We start from the raw sequence: 16,561 nt of genomic DNA on the forward strand, positions 1-16,561 counted from the left end.
AGGAAACAAAAGCGAGATCATGCCACCATCCACATCGCCTGGGCCGCAGTGGAAAGGGTGAAAATCTTCTAGTTTCTTGGCATGCACATCACTGACAACCTGAAACTGTCCATCCACACAGACAGTGTGGTGAAGGCGGCGCAGCGGCGCCTCTTGAAACTCAGGAGGATGAAGAAATTTGGCTTGGCCCATAAAACCCTCACAAACTTCTACAGATGGTGCAATTGCCATACCAGGCGGTGATACAGCCTGACAGGACGTCCTCAATGCTGCATCACCCCCTGGTATGGCAATTGCACCATCTGCAACCGGAGGGCTCTCCAGAGGGCGCTGTGGTCAGTCCAACACATCACCAGGGGCACACTCCCTGCCCTCCAGGATATCGATAGCACCCGGTGTCACAGGAAGGCCAAGAAGATCATCAAGGACATCAGCCACCCGAGCCATGGCCTGTTCACCCTGCTACCATCTAGAAGGCAGAGGTGGTACAGGTGCATCATTTCTGGGACAAAAAGACTGAAAAACAGCTTCTATCTCCAGGCCATCAGACTGTTAAATAGACACCGCTGACTGGCCTCTGCCCAGTACCCTGCCCTGAACTAAGTCACTGTTAGTAGCCAGCTACCACCCGGTACTCTACCCTGCACCTCAGAGACTGCTGCCCTATGTACATAGTCATTGAACACTGGTCACTTTAATAATGTTCACATACTGTTTTACACACTTCATATGGGTACACTGTACACATAGTCTCTCATCCAGTCTCTCATCCTGTATAACTACAACTGTACACACATTTTCTATTCATATACTGTCCATGTCTATACACACCATCATATATATTTATATTCCGGACTCTGACATTTCTCATTCTGATATTTCTTCATTCCTTTCTTTTAATTTTGGGAATTTGTGTGTATTGTTAGGTATAACTGCTTTGTTGGTGCTCGAAACATAAGCATTTCGCTGCACCGGCGATAACATCTGCATAATATGTGTTTTTTTTTTATATATACCACAGGTATGCTTTGTTGTAAGTAATATATCTTATGTCTGTGTCTCTTCCGCAGGGAGATTTTGTGACAGAGTACGTGGGAGAGGTGATAGATTCAGAAGAGTGCCAGCAGCGAATCAAACACGCTCATGAGAACCGTGTGACTGACTTCTACATGCTCACCCTCACCAAGGTAACGACGTACAGGCTGTGTCCCAACAGTCTGGAATGGCCTCCTTTACTTGACCTCTCCACCTCATGACCAGTAATACATACAGTGCATTCTGAATGTATTCAGCCCGCTTTGTTAAATTGCAGCCTTATTCTAAAATGGATTACATTAAAACAATTCCTCATCAATCTACACACTACCCCATAGTGACAAAGTGAAAACTGTTTTTTAGAAATGTTTGCAAATGTATTCAAAAATAAAAACAGAAATACCTTATTTACATAAGTATTCAAACCCTTTGCTATGACTCTAAATTGAGCTCAGGTGCATCCTGTTTCCATTGATCATCTTTGAGATGTTTCTACAACTTGATTGGAGTCCACCTGTGGTAAATTAAATTGATTGGACATTATTTGGAAAGGCACAAACCTGTCTATAAGATCCCACAGTTGACAGTGCATGTCAGAGCAAAAACCAAGCCATGAGGTCAAAGGAATTGCTCCAAGAACAGGATTGTGTTGAGGCACAGATCTGGGGTAGGGTACCAAAACTTTTCTGCATTGAAGGTCCCCAAGAACACAGTGGCCACCATCATTCTTAAATAGAAGACGTTTGGAACCACCAAGATTCTTTCTAGAGCTAGCAGCTTGGCTAAACTGCGCAATCGGGGGAAAAGGACCTTGGTTGGTGAGGTGACCAAGAACCCGATGGTCACTCTGACAGAGCTCCAGAGTTTCTCTGTGGAGATGGGAGAACCTTCCAGAAAGTCAATCTTCTTCTCTGCAGCACTCCACCAAAAAGGCACCTAAAGGAATATGACCATGAGAAACAAGATTCACTGGTCTGATGAAACCAAGATTGAACTCTTTGGCCTGAATGCCAAGCGTCACGTCTGGAGAAAACCAGGCACAGCTCATCACCTGGCCAATACCATCCCTACGGTGAAGCATGGGGATGTCAGCATCGTGCTGTGGGAATGTTTTTCAGCAACAGGGACTGGGAGACTAGTCAGGATCGAGGGAAAGATGAGTGGAGCAAAGTACAGAGAGATCCTTGATGAAAACCTCCTCCAGTGTGCTCAGGACCTCAGACTGCGGCAAAGGTTCGCCTTCCAACAGTACAACAGCCCTAAGAGAGGATCTGCAGAGAAGAATGGGAGAAACTCCACAAATACAAGTATGCCAAGCTTGTAGCATCATACCCAAGAAGACTCAAGACTGTAATCGCTGCCAAAGGTGCTTCAACAAAGTCCTGAGTAGAGGGTCTGAATACCTATGTAAATTATATATTTTTATTTTTATTTTGAATACATTTGCAAAAATGTATAACCTGTTTTTGCTTTGTCATTATGGGGTATCGGGTGTAGATTGATGAGGGGGAAAAACTATTTAATCAATTTTAGAATAAGGCTGTAAAGTAACAATGTGGAGAAAGTCAAGGGGTCTGAATACTTTCCGAATGCACCATAGTATGTGTATATGAATCACTCTCTTTTCAGTAGTGTTCATATATTGGCTGTGTGTGTGTGTGTGTGGCTGTGGCTGTGGCTGTGGCTGTGTGTGTGTGTGTGTGTGTGTGTGTGTGTGTGTGTTTTCCTCAGGACCGGGTGATAGACGCGGGGCCCAAAGGGAACTCCTCTCGCTTCATTAACCACAGTTGCAGCCCCAACTGTGAGACGCAGAAATGGACCGTCAATGGAGATGTACGGATAGGGCTCTTCACCTTGTGTGACATAGAGGCTGGTGAGGAGATCGACACGCACATGTTCTGTAATTTTGGGGATTGATCTCTCTGATCAATCTCATCTCTCCTGCAGACACAGAGCTGACATTTAACTAAAATTGTGTGTGTTCTGCAGGCACTGAGTTGACGTTTAACTATAACCTGGACTTGGTGGGGAATAGAAGGTCGTCGTGTCACTGTGGAGCTGAGAACTGCTCTGGCTTCCTGGGGGTGCGGCCTACGGTATGGGACACACCCACATTCTCTCTCTCTTTATTATGACTGCATCATGTAGGAATCAAGTAACATGTTTCTGGTGTCCCACCTTAGCAGAACCCTTCTGTCCATGGTTTGTCTTCAATGTTGTATAGAACTATAGAAGCTGGCCTAACAAGGCTTGTAACTCTTCTCTCTCTATTTTAACAAGGTAAATTGTCAGAATGTCTCTTCTCAGAAGGTCATATAAACCATATTGCTAATAATAAACTATGACAATGAATTAAGGGCTGTTGTTCCTACACCTACAGTATCCTATTTGACTGTTTAGGCTTAGATATCTGTAAAAAATTCATCAAGTCTGCTAACTGAACTGTAACATTTGTACTTATTTTGTTTCACTTTATTTATTTTTTTATAATACCTCAAGTCCTAAAAAAATATGCAGCTTAAGAGACTCCATGTGTAAGGCTGCCACTAATGATAGTGCAGGACAGGGGAGCCAGAGATGGAGAGTCTGGTGTTACACACCCATGGGCTTATCAACTGTAAAGCTAACAATTATACAATTAATTTAACATTCCTGTCTGAAAAACAATGGCAACACTAGCTATTCTCTCTCGGAATTTGAAAGGCCTAAATGGTCCTATCAAACGTTCCAGCTGTCTTGATATCAGTAATGCTCCGAGAAACACATCTGCTCCGTAAGGATGCACAACTATTTGTACAAACTGTGCCTTTTCATCAGCCCCAAACAAAATATGTAATCATAATGATAGATAAGAAATTCAACCATAATATTTTTATTTTATGTATTTAATCAGGTAAGTTAACTTAAAACGCATTCTCATCAACAACCTGGGGAATAGTTACAGGGGAGAGGAGGGGGATGAATGAGCCAATTGTAAACTGGGGATGATTAGGTGGCCATGATGGTATGAGTGCCATATTGGGAATTTAGCCAGGACACTGGGGTTAACACCCCTACTCTTATGATAATTGCCATGGGATCTTTAGTGACCACAGAGAGTCTGGACACCTGTTTAATGTCTCACCCGAAAGACGGCACCCTACACAGGGAAATGTCCCCAATCACTGCCATGGGGCATTGGGATATTTCATTTTAGACCAGCAGAAATAGTGCCTCCTACTGGCCGTCCAACACCGCTTCCAGCAGCATCTGGTCTCCCATCCAGGGACCGACCAGGACCAACCCTGCTTAGCTTCAGAAGCAAGCCAGTAGTGGGATGTAGCTGCAGTTTGGCCAATTGGGTAAAGGCGAAGACCAAAAAGGCAGAATCACTTTCCTTAAATGTATCCATAATGGAAAGAAAATTGCCTTTATTAATGTGTATGCTACAAATTCATATGATCCTACGTTTTTTGATTCTTTGAACAGTATAGTGTTAGAATTAACTGAATTCCATCTGGTTATTGGGACTGACATGAACGCCAATCCACACGCAACCAAGGCTCTCCAACATACAGTATACTCTGATTACAACCTCATGTTGGAAGGACATAATCCAAAAGAAAACAAGTACATTTTCTACTCAAACAGGCATATATTCTCCCCAATCGATTTTATATTATCAACACATCTATTCTCCACAATTATGAAAATAGAAATTCGACATGAGCTTGACCGATCACCACACCTACTACTGCCAATTAAACATTTCTGAATCTCCTAAAAGAGCAACAAGATGACGTTTCAAAGTTTCATTACTAGAAAATCCTACATTCTGTGATCAATTTGAAATTGAACAAAATGTATTCTTAATGATCAATAAAAATTCAGTCGATGAACCCCGGATTCCATGTGATGCAACCAAAGGTTTTATTCAAAATAATGCAACTGCATTTCCATCTATGTATTGGTAAGACAGAGAGCAGAATTTGCCATCCATGGACCCCCATGGAACCATTACTTCCTAGTCATTTACTGGCCAACAAGCTACACAGTAATGATCAATTAGCTGATACAGCAACAATTCAATCTGAAACCGGGGAATTGCTATCAGAACCTAAATTAATTAAGATTAATTAAGATTAATTAATTAAGATTATCTCACTTCTATAATGAACTGTATACCTCTGATTTGTTCATCCTTAACATAGGAAGCCACCTCCCTGGGAGGCCAAATCTTTCTCAATGAACTCAAATGAGCATTGGATAGCATGAATAAAGGCAAATCACCTGGAAGGGAGGGTATTCCCCCTGATGTGTAATTAAAATGTTGGAATCAATTAGGTCCACTAATGCTCAATGATTAATACAGCCGTTCACAAAGGTTAATTTGGGAGAGATGTGAATACAACACTAATTTTGCATATTTAATAAACCGATATTAAACTATTTTCCAAAATGTTGTCCCGTCTCGAGACTTACTTACCCAAATTGGTCCACACAGACCAAAGTGGGTTTGTTAAAAAACATTTATCCTCCTTTGACTATTTACATATCCTATAGCTCAGACACATGGGTAGGATTGTCAAACGTTTGCCTGCCGACAGTTCTTAGCATTTCTGAACAGTGTCAGAAATGTCAGTCAATCTCTTTTGTGTTCACACAGCAAAGACCTTGGAAGTCATCAGCCACTCAGCCTTGTTAAACTAATTAAACCAGAAGGTGGCAGTAGCGTTGTTTGGCCTTGCATATCTGTGCGCATTGCTTATAGTCTGATTCCAAGCCACCTGCGCTAATGTTGCTATTTTGTAGAAATCCCTTCTTGATACTAGCCAGATGGCCACAGCTAGATGACTACCTAGCAAGATGATGAAGAAACTATTTAATTCACTCTCCATAATCCCATACTGCCAGTGCCAGCCCCCATAGCCAAATATTTAGCTAGCTAACGTTAACATTTGTACTCGGTCTTGACTGGGTCTCGGACAGTGAGGACTTGTCATTTCCTCCGAGACCAGCGGAGTAAAAAAACAAATAATTATCAGCTTCCATTCAGTCGGCGCATAAAAACTCTAAGCCAAGCCAAATATTATTGAATCATTATTTCAGTAGCTTAACAGTCTTCAAATCTATTATAGACATGTTTGCGCAGTGGCGAACCTATTCAGTGTGTGACAGGTTTGTGATTCTGCAAGGACTGCAACCGTAATACTAGGGCTGTGGCGGTAACAACATTTCGTCAGCCAGTGATTGTCAAGCAAATAACTGTTGGTCTCACGGTAATTCACCATTATTTAACATAAACACATTAAGCATCTCCTGGCTTCCACGCACAGCCTACAAGCCACATCCAGACCTTTGAAACATCTACATTTTTTAAAAAGTATAAAAAATCCATGTAATAAAGCCTACACCATCACAATAAATCCACTATTTATTTTAGTCAGGTCTAAAGAAACATGATATGAAGAAAACGTAGTCTGTTTAAGGAGAACAGAATAGAAAACTGTTTTAAAAAGTTGTCTTTATGTTAGGTCCTGATCTGGCTATGCCATAGGCAGGGTAGCCTAGTGTTTAGAGTGTTGGACTAGTAACCGAAAGGTTGCAAGTTCAAATCCCCAAGCTGACAAGGTACAAATCTGTCGTTCTGCCCCTGAACAGGCAGTTAACCCACTGTTCCTAGGCCGTCATTGAAAATAAGAATTTGTTCTTAACTGACTTGCCCAGTTAAATAAAGGTATAAAAAAAATATGGCTGTTGGCTAAACTAGTTCATTTAGCAGACAAGATTTGTTTAGAATTCCGTGGCATTATTTTATAGTATGAAGAATAAAATTGAACAAAGCTGAATAAAATATAAATATTTTCTCCAAACGATTTGAGAGAGTGAGCACATGCGGCTATTTTGTGTTGAGCATTAACAGAGAAATAGGTCCTCCTATATGCTTAATTTAGAGTTATTAATGTAACTTTAGTTCTACAAATGTTGGGCTATATGTTTTGATTTTCAATACATTGTAAGACTGCATGATGTGGTTCTAATGATGCGTAATTGCTAATGGGAAAACACCATTATTAAAAGTGACCGCAAATGCCATTATGCATGTAATGCTTTTATTATAAAGGTGCATTTTTTTGATGAAAATTATCTTCCCCAAACTTGATATTCACACTCTGCTTATTTATGTCAGTTAGGCTCTACACCTCTTGTAAAGCGGATCAATGTGCTTAATTTTAAGAAGTTATTTGGCCACTTTAGTTGTGATCCTGGGCTGCAGGTAGCCTAGTGATTAGAGTGTTGGACTAGTAACCGAAAGGTTGCAAGATGAAATTCTGAGCTGACAAGGTAAAATTCTGTCGTTCTGCCCCTGAACAAGGCAGTTGACCCACTGTTCCTATGCCGTCATTGACAATAAGAATTTATTTTGTTAACTGACTTGCCAAGTTAAATAAAGGTAATTATTTATTTTTTTAAATAAAAAGGCGTTTCTTGCCTCACGCTGGGCTTCATTCACAAGTGATAATATATAATTCACAGGTGATAGGCTAATATTGTCACCCATCAGACTATTCTTGATTTAATCATGTCTTTACATATACTAAATAATATGTGTGTGAAATTAGTTTTGATTTAAAATGGACCATTATCATGCACCTGTCTCGAAAACAAGGGCAAGGGAAAAAATACATGTCATCTATGCACTTAAATAGCGAATGGAGGATGCTATTCCCCGTGGTTTATTGTCATGCCAGCCAGGTAAGCTATACTCCTGTTGTAAAGCGAAGCAATGTGCTTAATATTAGGAAAGTTGAGAAATAAATATAATAGGCCTAGCCTATAGAAAGCTGATCGAATCCTCCTCTTTTTAATAGAGCCTATTAATCTGTTTTCTCACACAATTGCATAGTTAGCACGTTTGGTAGGCTACTAATGATCAGCAGCAGCATCAGCGCTAGCAGAAGCCTAATTACCATGACTAAAGGTCATGGACTAAAGGAATTTGACTGCCATCATGACTCGTGACCGCCTGTGTGGTGGTAACACGGTCACTGCAACAGCCCTAGGTAATACCAGCGCACTCATGTAGGAGAGTGCACTTTTTGTAAAACACAAATGGCCAGTGGTATTGTGGAGGCTATATGCAGGAATAAACCGTATAAGCACTTTTTTCAGTGGGCATTGCGTATACTCACTTCTTGATCCCTACTGATGCGTATCAAAGTAGTGCAGTGGAGGTATACGACTTATCAATTATGTAGTACAATAGGGAAATCATGCACAGAGTAGCCTACACAATCACAAAGGCTGCACACATCCTAGTTTCAGCAGAATATCATCTGCAGGCAGCAAGAGTGTGCAGCTCTCAGCTGGTTTTGGCATGGAGCAGCTCACAGAGCAATGACAACGGTAGCCGGTAGGGTAGGAAAGACGTTTCAACTTATATCTACCAGTAAATGCTAACTAGGGCAACAATGGGTATGCAAACCAGGTATTGAACAAGTTTAGTCCAAAGTGTTGGTTAATAGGCTATTTGTGATGCGCAATTGTCATCATGCTCAGTTTGCATCAGGGGCATAGACACGGATGGGCCTGGGTGGACTGGGGGCAACCCACTGGGAAACCAGGTTCTGACAGGCCCACCCAATCAGATTGATGTGATTTAAGCATTGTTGTGGACTTAGACAATCATTATTTCTTTCTATAAAAAAAAATGTGATTTTTGAGAGTGAAAATCAATAGGAAAACTCTTTTTTTTTAAAAACAGGACTTTTCACAGGGTGCCTTTCCTTTGCTGGGCGGGCCATTTGGAAACTTTTGAGCAACATTTTTGTACACCCACACTTCTCCAGGCCACACCATTGCATATGGCCGATGAAAAGACAGCAGTCACACACAGCATTATGTTAAAGGATAAGCAGTCCATAAACTCGGACATAATAAGCCAGTATGTCCCAATCATAAGAATACAAAAAAACAACCATTAACCATTTCCCAATCAAAATGTAGAAATATTACTTTCCGTTGCAAAATATATTTCACCTTTAGCACACAAAGTAACCTGTGACCTAAAGTTGAAAGTGGAACTGACAACATTTTAACTACTTTGTTTGTTTCATATCTGCAATCATAATATCAGTCAAAAATATCAAATTACCAGTAAATGCTACAATGCCAACTTTATAAGAGCTTTTAAAAATAGATTATATTTGACTCAACATTCCATGTTGACAGAATAGACGGATGCAGTTTCAATGACTCAATATTCTGGACATAAACTAAGTAACTAAGGCTAGAAATGTCAATTCAATAAAACTAGGTATGCAAGGGCAATGATCACAAGTCAGTCATAACGTGGCTAATAGGCTAGCGTATCTATTTATGTAGCAAGCTAAAAACACGGAGCCTAACGTTAGCTAAATAACTAGGAAGCTGCTAGGAGGATGTCATATCTTGCCATTGGAGGAGTGAGTGAGTGACTGACTTTCCCCTCAAATAGTTTTTCTGTGTCTATAGCTAGAGATGTCATTTGGTTAGTTAGCAAGAACTTGAACGACTGTTATCCAGTTAGCATATCTCTTGCGTTCGCTCAGGCTATCTACTCCGATTTCAGAACACCTGATTTAATTTACTAACATGCAACATCTGCTGAATATGGTTTCAATAAACGTAGGCAAAAAAAGTTATGGCCAAGAATGCTCTAGATAACATGTAAACAGCCTAACCAGCTCTGCTACGGCAAGTAAAATCATCAGTGAGGTGTTCTCTCATTTGTGTCTGGAAGTAGATAGCTAGCTAACTTTAGCCAGTTAGCTGAGGTGCTTGGTTGGGACAAGCATGCATTGGCAGGCAAGCTGCAGAAAGACGAGGAGGCTACCATTCCCCTTCGTTTCAGTGCAATTTTGACAGCCAACTAGATATAAAAGTTTATCGTATTTTCCTTCATTAGATTTTATGTCATCTTGCTCTGGCAAGCATTAGTTGTTGACCATGTTATTTATGTGCATAACTGAGGGAGAGAACCTACCATTTTTCATGGTTGCTTGAACCATAGGACTGTAAAGTTCAGAAATGTAAGAGGACTCCTGTGATTGGTGGAGTGCTGGATAGATGGTTGTCCTTATAGGAGGTTCTCCCATCTCCACAGAGGAACTCTGGAGCTCTGTTAGAGTGACCATCAGGTTCTTGATCACCTCCCTGACCAAGGCCCTTCTCTCCTGATTGCTCAGTTTCGCTGGGCAGCCAGCTCTAGGAAGTGTCTTGGTGGTTCCAAACTTCTTCCATTTAATAATGATGGAGGCCACTGTGTTCTGGGGACCTTCCAATTCTGGAGTTTGCTAAATATTTTCATAAATAATCTGATAAAACACAGGTGAAAAATCAAGGTGACTTACAAAGATGAGGAGGAGCAAGAGAGGGAGTGCGGTAATGTAGTGTCCACAACTAAATAGTCATTGTGGTATCTGAAAAGACCGGTATCCCAAAAGCATGATGGTGTACTTACTATGTGCACATGCTAACAGAAAGGAACGAGGTGGGTATCTAGCTAAGTGTGTCATTATAGCAAAGTATTTATAAACATAAAATCTGATCTCTTAAAAGTTCAGCTAATCTCCGTTCTATTAACTATACAATAGGCCATCATTGATTTTAATTTTTTTTATATTACCTCTTTCAAGGAGCTTTCCATTTTGATAGGGTTATTTTACCAAAAATCCTTTAGGCCTACCTACAGAAAAATACAAAAACTATTACACATCCCTGCCCAGCCTGGCATGAGTGACCCGAAGTGTGTTTAGCATCCCCAGTGGCTCTTCAAGTGAGGAGAGGATATTCTCCACTGCTGGTCTGCTCTCCAGTCACCATCGCATGACCCTGAAGCCACAGACTCTTGACAAACTCATGTTTCTAAAAAATGAATTAAAAGGCACTGTAGACTGAGCCTAATAAGGCATTTTTCCTTTCAATTGTATTTAGTTCTAAGTAAGTTACATCCTATATGTGCAGTTTTAATGATTTAATACAACATTTTGTTTAAATGCTGAGCTCTTAATGTCCCTATTTAGTGTTTATGTTGTTTACTACGACATGTAGCCTATTTGAAATGATGAGCGCTTCTTACCTTTTCCTGTTTATTCAAATACTTTCCATTCAAATCATATGGTTTGGTTTCCATAGGCTACTTCAAAACCAAATGGTAGGTCCAGGTAGTCACAAAAATAGATGGTGTTGGTGATTTTAATGAATGGAGCTCATTTGGAGCTGCAATGTTTTCGTGCTTTAAGTGGTGAGAGGTTTTTAGCGGAGCGGTTGGAAAGGATGTTGAGCGCCAGAAAGCACCACTCCATGAGTGATAAGCAGGATTGGGATGAGAGACTCACTTTTAGTTTATTTTCCTTTACATACTAAATGTATGAGTTTAACTCTGCAATATGATCATAATGATCACTGCTTTGTATTTATGTACCTTAAAAAAGATGGCAGCCCACAGGTGAATACAAACAAAATATGAAATTATATTAATTTCTATATTGTACCTTTTTAACCCCACGCCCCCATTATAACAAAACTAATAATAATAGTCACACAATAAAAAATTATCATCTGAGCCGATTGTTTATGACAATGTTTTTCTGTCTGTCAGAGTGCAGTGGTGATGGAGAAGGAGGAGAAGGCGAGGAACGCTAAGCTGAAGCCCAAGAAGCGTAAGCTGCGACCGGAAGGGAAACGCACACATGAGTACTTCTGTTTCTGCTGCGGAGAGGGAGGGGAGCTGGTCATATGTGACAAGAAGGACTGTCCTAAAGCTTATCACCTGCTGTGTCTCAACCTCACCAAACCCCCATATGGTACGCTGTGGGGGTGTGTGGGGGTGGGGGTGTGTGTGTGTGTGTGTGTCTATACGTTAATAATCTTCTCTCTGTGTGTGTGTGTAGGTCGTTGGGAGTGCCCATGGCATGATTGCAGTGTGTGTGGTGTCCCAGCCTCATCCCTCTGTGACTTCTGCCCTCGCTCCTTCTGCCGGCAACATGAGGGGGGAGTTCTCACCCCCTCTACCTTGGAGGGTCGCCCCTGTTGCTCCAATCACAACCCCCTCAGCCCCCTGGGCTCCAACGCCAACCTCCCACATACTCACACACACCACCCTGGTACGGTCAGTATCAAAGAAGAGCCAGAGGACCCCGAGGAGGAGCCCAGCCAGCAGGACCGAGAGTAAAGCTGTCTCAAATCACACCCTTTTCCCTAAAATAGTGCACTAGAAATGGAGCACTATACCTATGGGGAATAGGGTGTGATTAGAGATGTGCCATAAAGTGAAAGAGACCAGAACTGCAGCCAACAGTTACACCTGATATTCCCATGGGCTGGACAGAATGACTGACAGACCGAAGGACTGACAGGCGCAGACTTGGTGTGAGTAGTCAGTGGTTCTATGTCAGAGAGCGGAGCAGAGCAGAGCTCCTCTATCTAAGGATATTGGGAGTGGAGGAGAGGGCAAGGGGAGATTGAGAGGTGTGCCGCACATCACCCCAAATAATCAGTGTTTGTTTCACCACTTCAGTGTGATTCTGTCATTTCTACAAGTGTGGATTCTCAGTGTTATGTCATTGGTTACCGGCACTTTGAAGAACTCAGTGAGGGGGATGGAGAGGGGGTTTAAACCTTTTTCCAACATGCTGCTTTTCTCTTTGTTTACTTCCTGTGTACTGGGGTTGCTAGTGGCCCGTTGCCAGGGGCTGCTTCACATTCCCAGAAGGCTTTGCTGTGTGTTGGTGAGCTAGCAGAGTCAGGCCCAACACTCCTACCACCTTCATCACTCCAGACATGATCCATCGATCCCTATCTGTCTCTCCTTTCACAACGAGAAGAAAATAGATTTGTGCAATTTTCAGGATCACACTATATTCCGACATTCCTTATACCTGTTTTTGATACACTTATGAATATATATATAGTAACAGTCAAAGTTTGGAAGCACCTACTCATGTAGTAAGTAATAAAGTTGAAACATATCAAAATATATTTTATTCTTCAAAGTAGCCACCCTTTGCCTTGATGACAACTTTGCACACTCTTGGCATTCTCTCAACCAGCTTCATGAGGAATGCTTTTCCAACAGTCTTGAAGTAGTATGCTGAGCACTTGTTGGCTGCTTTACTTTCACTTTCCGAAACCATCTCAATTGGGTTGAGGTTGGGTGATTGTGGAGGCAAGGTCATCTGATGCAGCACTCCACCACTCTCCTTATTACACAGCCTGGAGATGTGTTGGGTGATTGTCCTGTTGAAAAACAAATAGTCCCAATAAGTGCAAACCAGATGGGATTGCGTATATCGCTGCAGAAGCACCATCACACCACCTCCTCCATGCTTTACGGTGGTAACCACACATGCGGAGATAATCCGTCCACCTACGTCTCACGAAGACGCACCGGTTGGAACCAAAAATCTAAAATCTGGACTCATTAGACCAAAGGACAGATTTCCACCGGTCTAATGTCCATTGCTCATGTTTCTTGGCCCAAGCAAACCTCTTCTTCTTATTAATGTCCTTTAGTAGTGATTTCTTTGCAGTAATTTTACCATGAATTCTTGATTCACACAGTCTTCTCTGTACAGTTGATGTTGAGATGTGCCTGTTACTTGAACTCTGTGAAGCATTTATTTGGGCTGCAATCTCTGAGGCTGGTAACTCTGGGTCTTCCTTTCCTGCGGCGGTCCTCATGAGAGCCAGTTTCATCGCATGAGAGTTTTTGCGACTGCACTTGAAGAAACGTTAAAAGTTCTTGACATTTTCCGTATTGACTGACCTTCATGTCTTAAAGTAATGATGGACTGTCGTTTCTCTTTGCTTATTTGAGTTGTTCTTGACATAATATGGACTTGGTCTTTCACGAGATGGGCTATCTTCTTTATACTACCCCGACCTTGTCACAACACAGCTGATTGTCTCAAACACATTAAGAAGGGAGAAAATCCCACAAATTAACTTTTAACAAGGCATACCTGTTCATTGAAATGCATTCCAGGTGACTGCCTCATGAAGCTGGTTGAGAGAATGCCAAGGATGTTCAAAGCTGTCATCGAGGCAAAGGGTGGCTACTTTGTTGAATCATAAATATAAAATATATTTTGATTTGTTTAACACTTTTTTTGGATACTACATGAATCCATATGTGTTGTTAGTTTGATGTCTTCACTATTATTCTACAATGTAGAAAATAGTACAAATAAAGAAAAAACATTGATTGAGTAGGTGTGTCCAAACCTTTGACTGGTACTGGTGCCTTCAGAAAGTATTCACACCCCTTGAATTATTCCACATTTTGTTGTTACTGCCTGAATTCAACATTGCTTCATTTTTTTTCTTCACACCTTACACACAATGATCCATAATGACAAAGGGTAAACATGTTTTAGAAATTTCTGCACCTTGATTGAAAATGAAATCTTTAATTAACATAATTATTCACACCCCTGAGTCAATACATGTTAGAATCACCTTTGGCTGCGATTACAGCTGTGAGTGTTTCTGTGTAAGTCTCTGAGAGCTTTGCACACCTAGATTGTTCAGTTTTTTTCCCCATTTATTATTTTCAGAATTTTTCAAGCTCTTGTCAAATTTGGTTGATCATTGCTAAACAACCATTTTCATGTCTTCAATAGATTTTCAAGCAGATTTGAAGTAAAAACTGTGACTCGGCCACTCAGGAACATTCACTGTCTTGGTTAGGAACTGCAGTGTAGATTTGGCCTTGTGTTTTAAGTTATTGTCCTGCTCAAAGGTGAATTCATCTCCCAGTGTCTGGTGGAAAGCAGACTGAACCAGTTTTACTCTGGGATTGTGCCTGTGCTTACCTCCATTCCGATAATTTTTTATTCTGAAAAACTCACCGGACCTTAATGATGACAAGCATACCCATTACATGATACAGCCACCACTATGCTTGAAAATATTGAGTAGTACTCCGTAATGTGTTGTGTTGGATTTGCCCCAAACACAACTTTTTATTCAGGACAAAAATATATATTGATTTGCCACAATTTTTGTAGCTTTACTTTAGTGCCTTATTGTAAACATGATTTTTATTCTGTACAGGCTTACTTCTTTTCACTCTGTCAATTATGTTAGTATTGTGGAGTAACTCCAATGTTGTTGATCCATCCTCAGTTCTCTCCTATTACAGCCATTTAACTCTGTAACTGTTTTAAAGTCATCCCGGAGCGGTCCGGACGCCTGTATCTTTGTAGTGACTGGGTGTATTGATACATCATCCAAAGAGTAGTTAATAACTTCACCATGCTCAAATGTTTACCCATCTACCAATAGGTGCCCCTCTTTGCGAGGCATTGGAAAACCGCCCTGGTCTTTGTGGTTGAATCTGTGTTTGAAATTCACAGCTCGACTGTTGGACCTTACGGCTAATTGTACGTGTGGGTTACAGAGATGAAGTTAACACTATTATTGCACACAGAGTGAGTCCATGCAACTTATCGTGACTTGTTAAGCAAATGTTTACTCCTTAACTTATCTAGGCTTGCCATAAGAAAGGTTTTGAATACTTATTGACTCATGGCATTTCAGCTTTTCATTTGAATTAATTAGTCAAATGTTTGAAAACATGATTCCACTTTGACATTATGTGGTATTGTGTGTAGGCCAGTGACAAAAAAATCTAAATTTTATCCATTTCAAATTCAGGATGTAACATAACAAAATGTGGAAAAAGTCAACGGGTGTGAATACTTTCTGAAGGCAGTTTGTGTGTGTGTGTGTGTGTGTGTATGTATGTGTGTGTGTATATATATATATATATATTTTTTTTTTATTTATATTTTTTATTATATATATATATATATATATATATATATATATATATATATATATATATATATATATGCTGAACAAAAATATGAACGCAACAGTTTCAAAGATTTTTCTAAGTTACAGTTCATATAAGGAATAAATTCATTAGGCCCTAATCCATGGATTTCACTGGGAATACAGATATGCATCTGTTGTTCAATAGATACCTTTAAAAAATTAAGATCGGGGCGTGGATCAGAAAACCAGTCAGTATCTGGTGTGACCTCATTTGCCTCATGCAACGCAACATCTTCTTCGCATAGTTGATCAGGTTGTTGATTGGCTGTGATCATGTTGTTCAGTGGCTGTGCTAAGTTGCTGGATATTGCCGGAACTGGAACATGCTGTCGTACACGTCGATCCAGAGCCTCCCAAACATGCTCAATGGGTGACATGTCTGGTGAGTATGCAGACCATTGAAGAACTGGGACATTTTCAGTTTCCAGAAATTGTGTACAGATTCTTGTGACATGAGGCCATGCATTATCGTGCTGAAACATGAGGTGATGACAGCGGATGAATGACACGCAAATGGGCCTCCAGGATTTCGGCACCGTATCTCTGTACATTCACATTGCTATTGATTTAAAATGCAATTGTGTTTGTTGTCCGTAGTTTATGCCTGCTCATACCATAACCCCACCGCCACCATAGGGCGCTCTGTTCACAACGTTGACATCAA

At 40.8% G+C, this 16,561-nt stretch overlaps 1 protein-coding gene across 6 annotated transcripts in view; it reads left to right on the plus strand.

Annotated features, from left to right (window-relative positions):
* The window catches only part of LOC110525799 (histone-lysine N-methyltransferase NSD3), a 29,073-nt gene extending 16,386 nt beyond the window's left edge, over positions 1-12,687 (plus strand). For all 6 annotated transcript variants that reach the window (XM_036979944.2, XM_036979946.2, XM_036979947.2 and 3 more), the window contains 5 exons: positions 1,071-1,187; positions 2,767-2,908; positions 3,025-3,131; positions 11,657-11,861; positions 11,949-12,687. In XM_036979944.2, the coding sequence (XP_036835839.2) occupies positions 1,071-1,187; positions 2,767-2,908; positions 3,025-3,131; positions 11,657-11,861; positions 11,949-12,229 (852 nt within the window). In that variant the 3' untranslated portion in view covers positions 12,230-12,687. The remainder of the gene's footprint in view (positions 1-1,070; positions 1,188-2,766; positions 2,909-3,024; positions 3,132-11,656; positions 11,862-11,948) is intronic.
* The last annotated feature ends 3,874 nt before the right edge of the window (positions 12,688-16,561 follow it).

Source organism: Oncorhynchus mykiss, chromosome 6, assembly GCF_057628025.1.
Source record: "Oncorhynchus mykiss isolate SJ-2025 chromosome 6, ASM5762802v1, whole genome shotgun sequence".
Classification (NCBI taxonomy): Eukaryota; Metazoa; Chordata; class Actinopteri; order Salmoniformes; family Salmonidae; genus Oncorhynchus; species Oncorhynchus mykiss.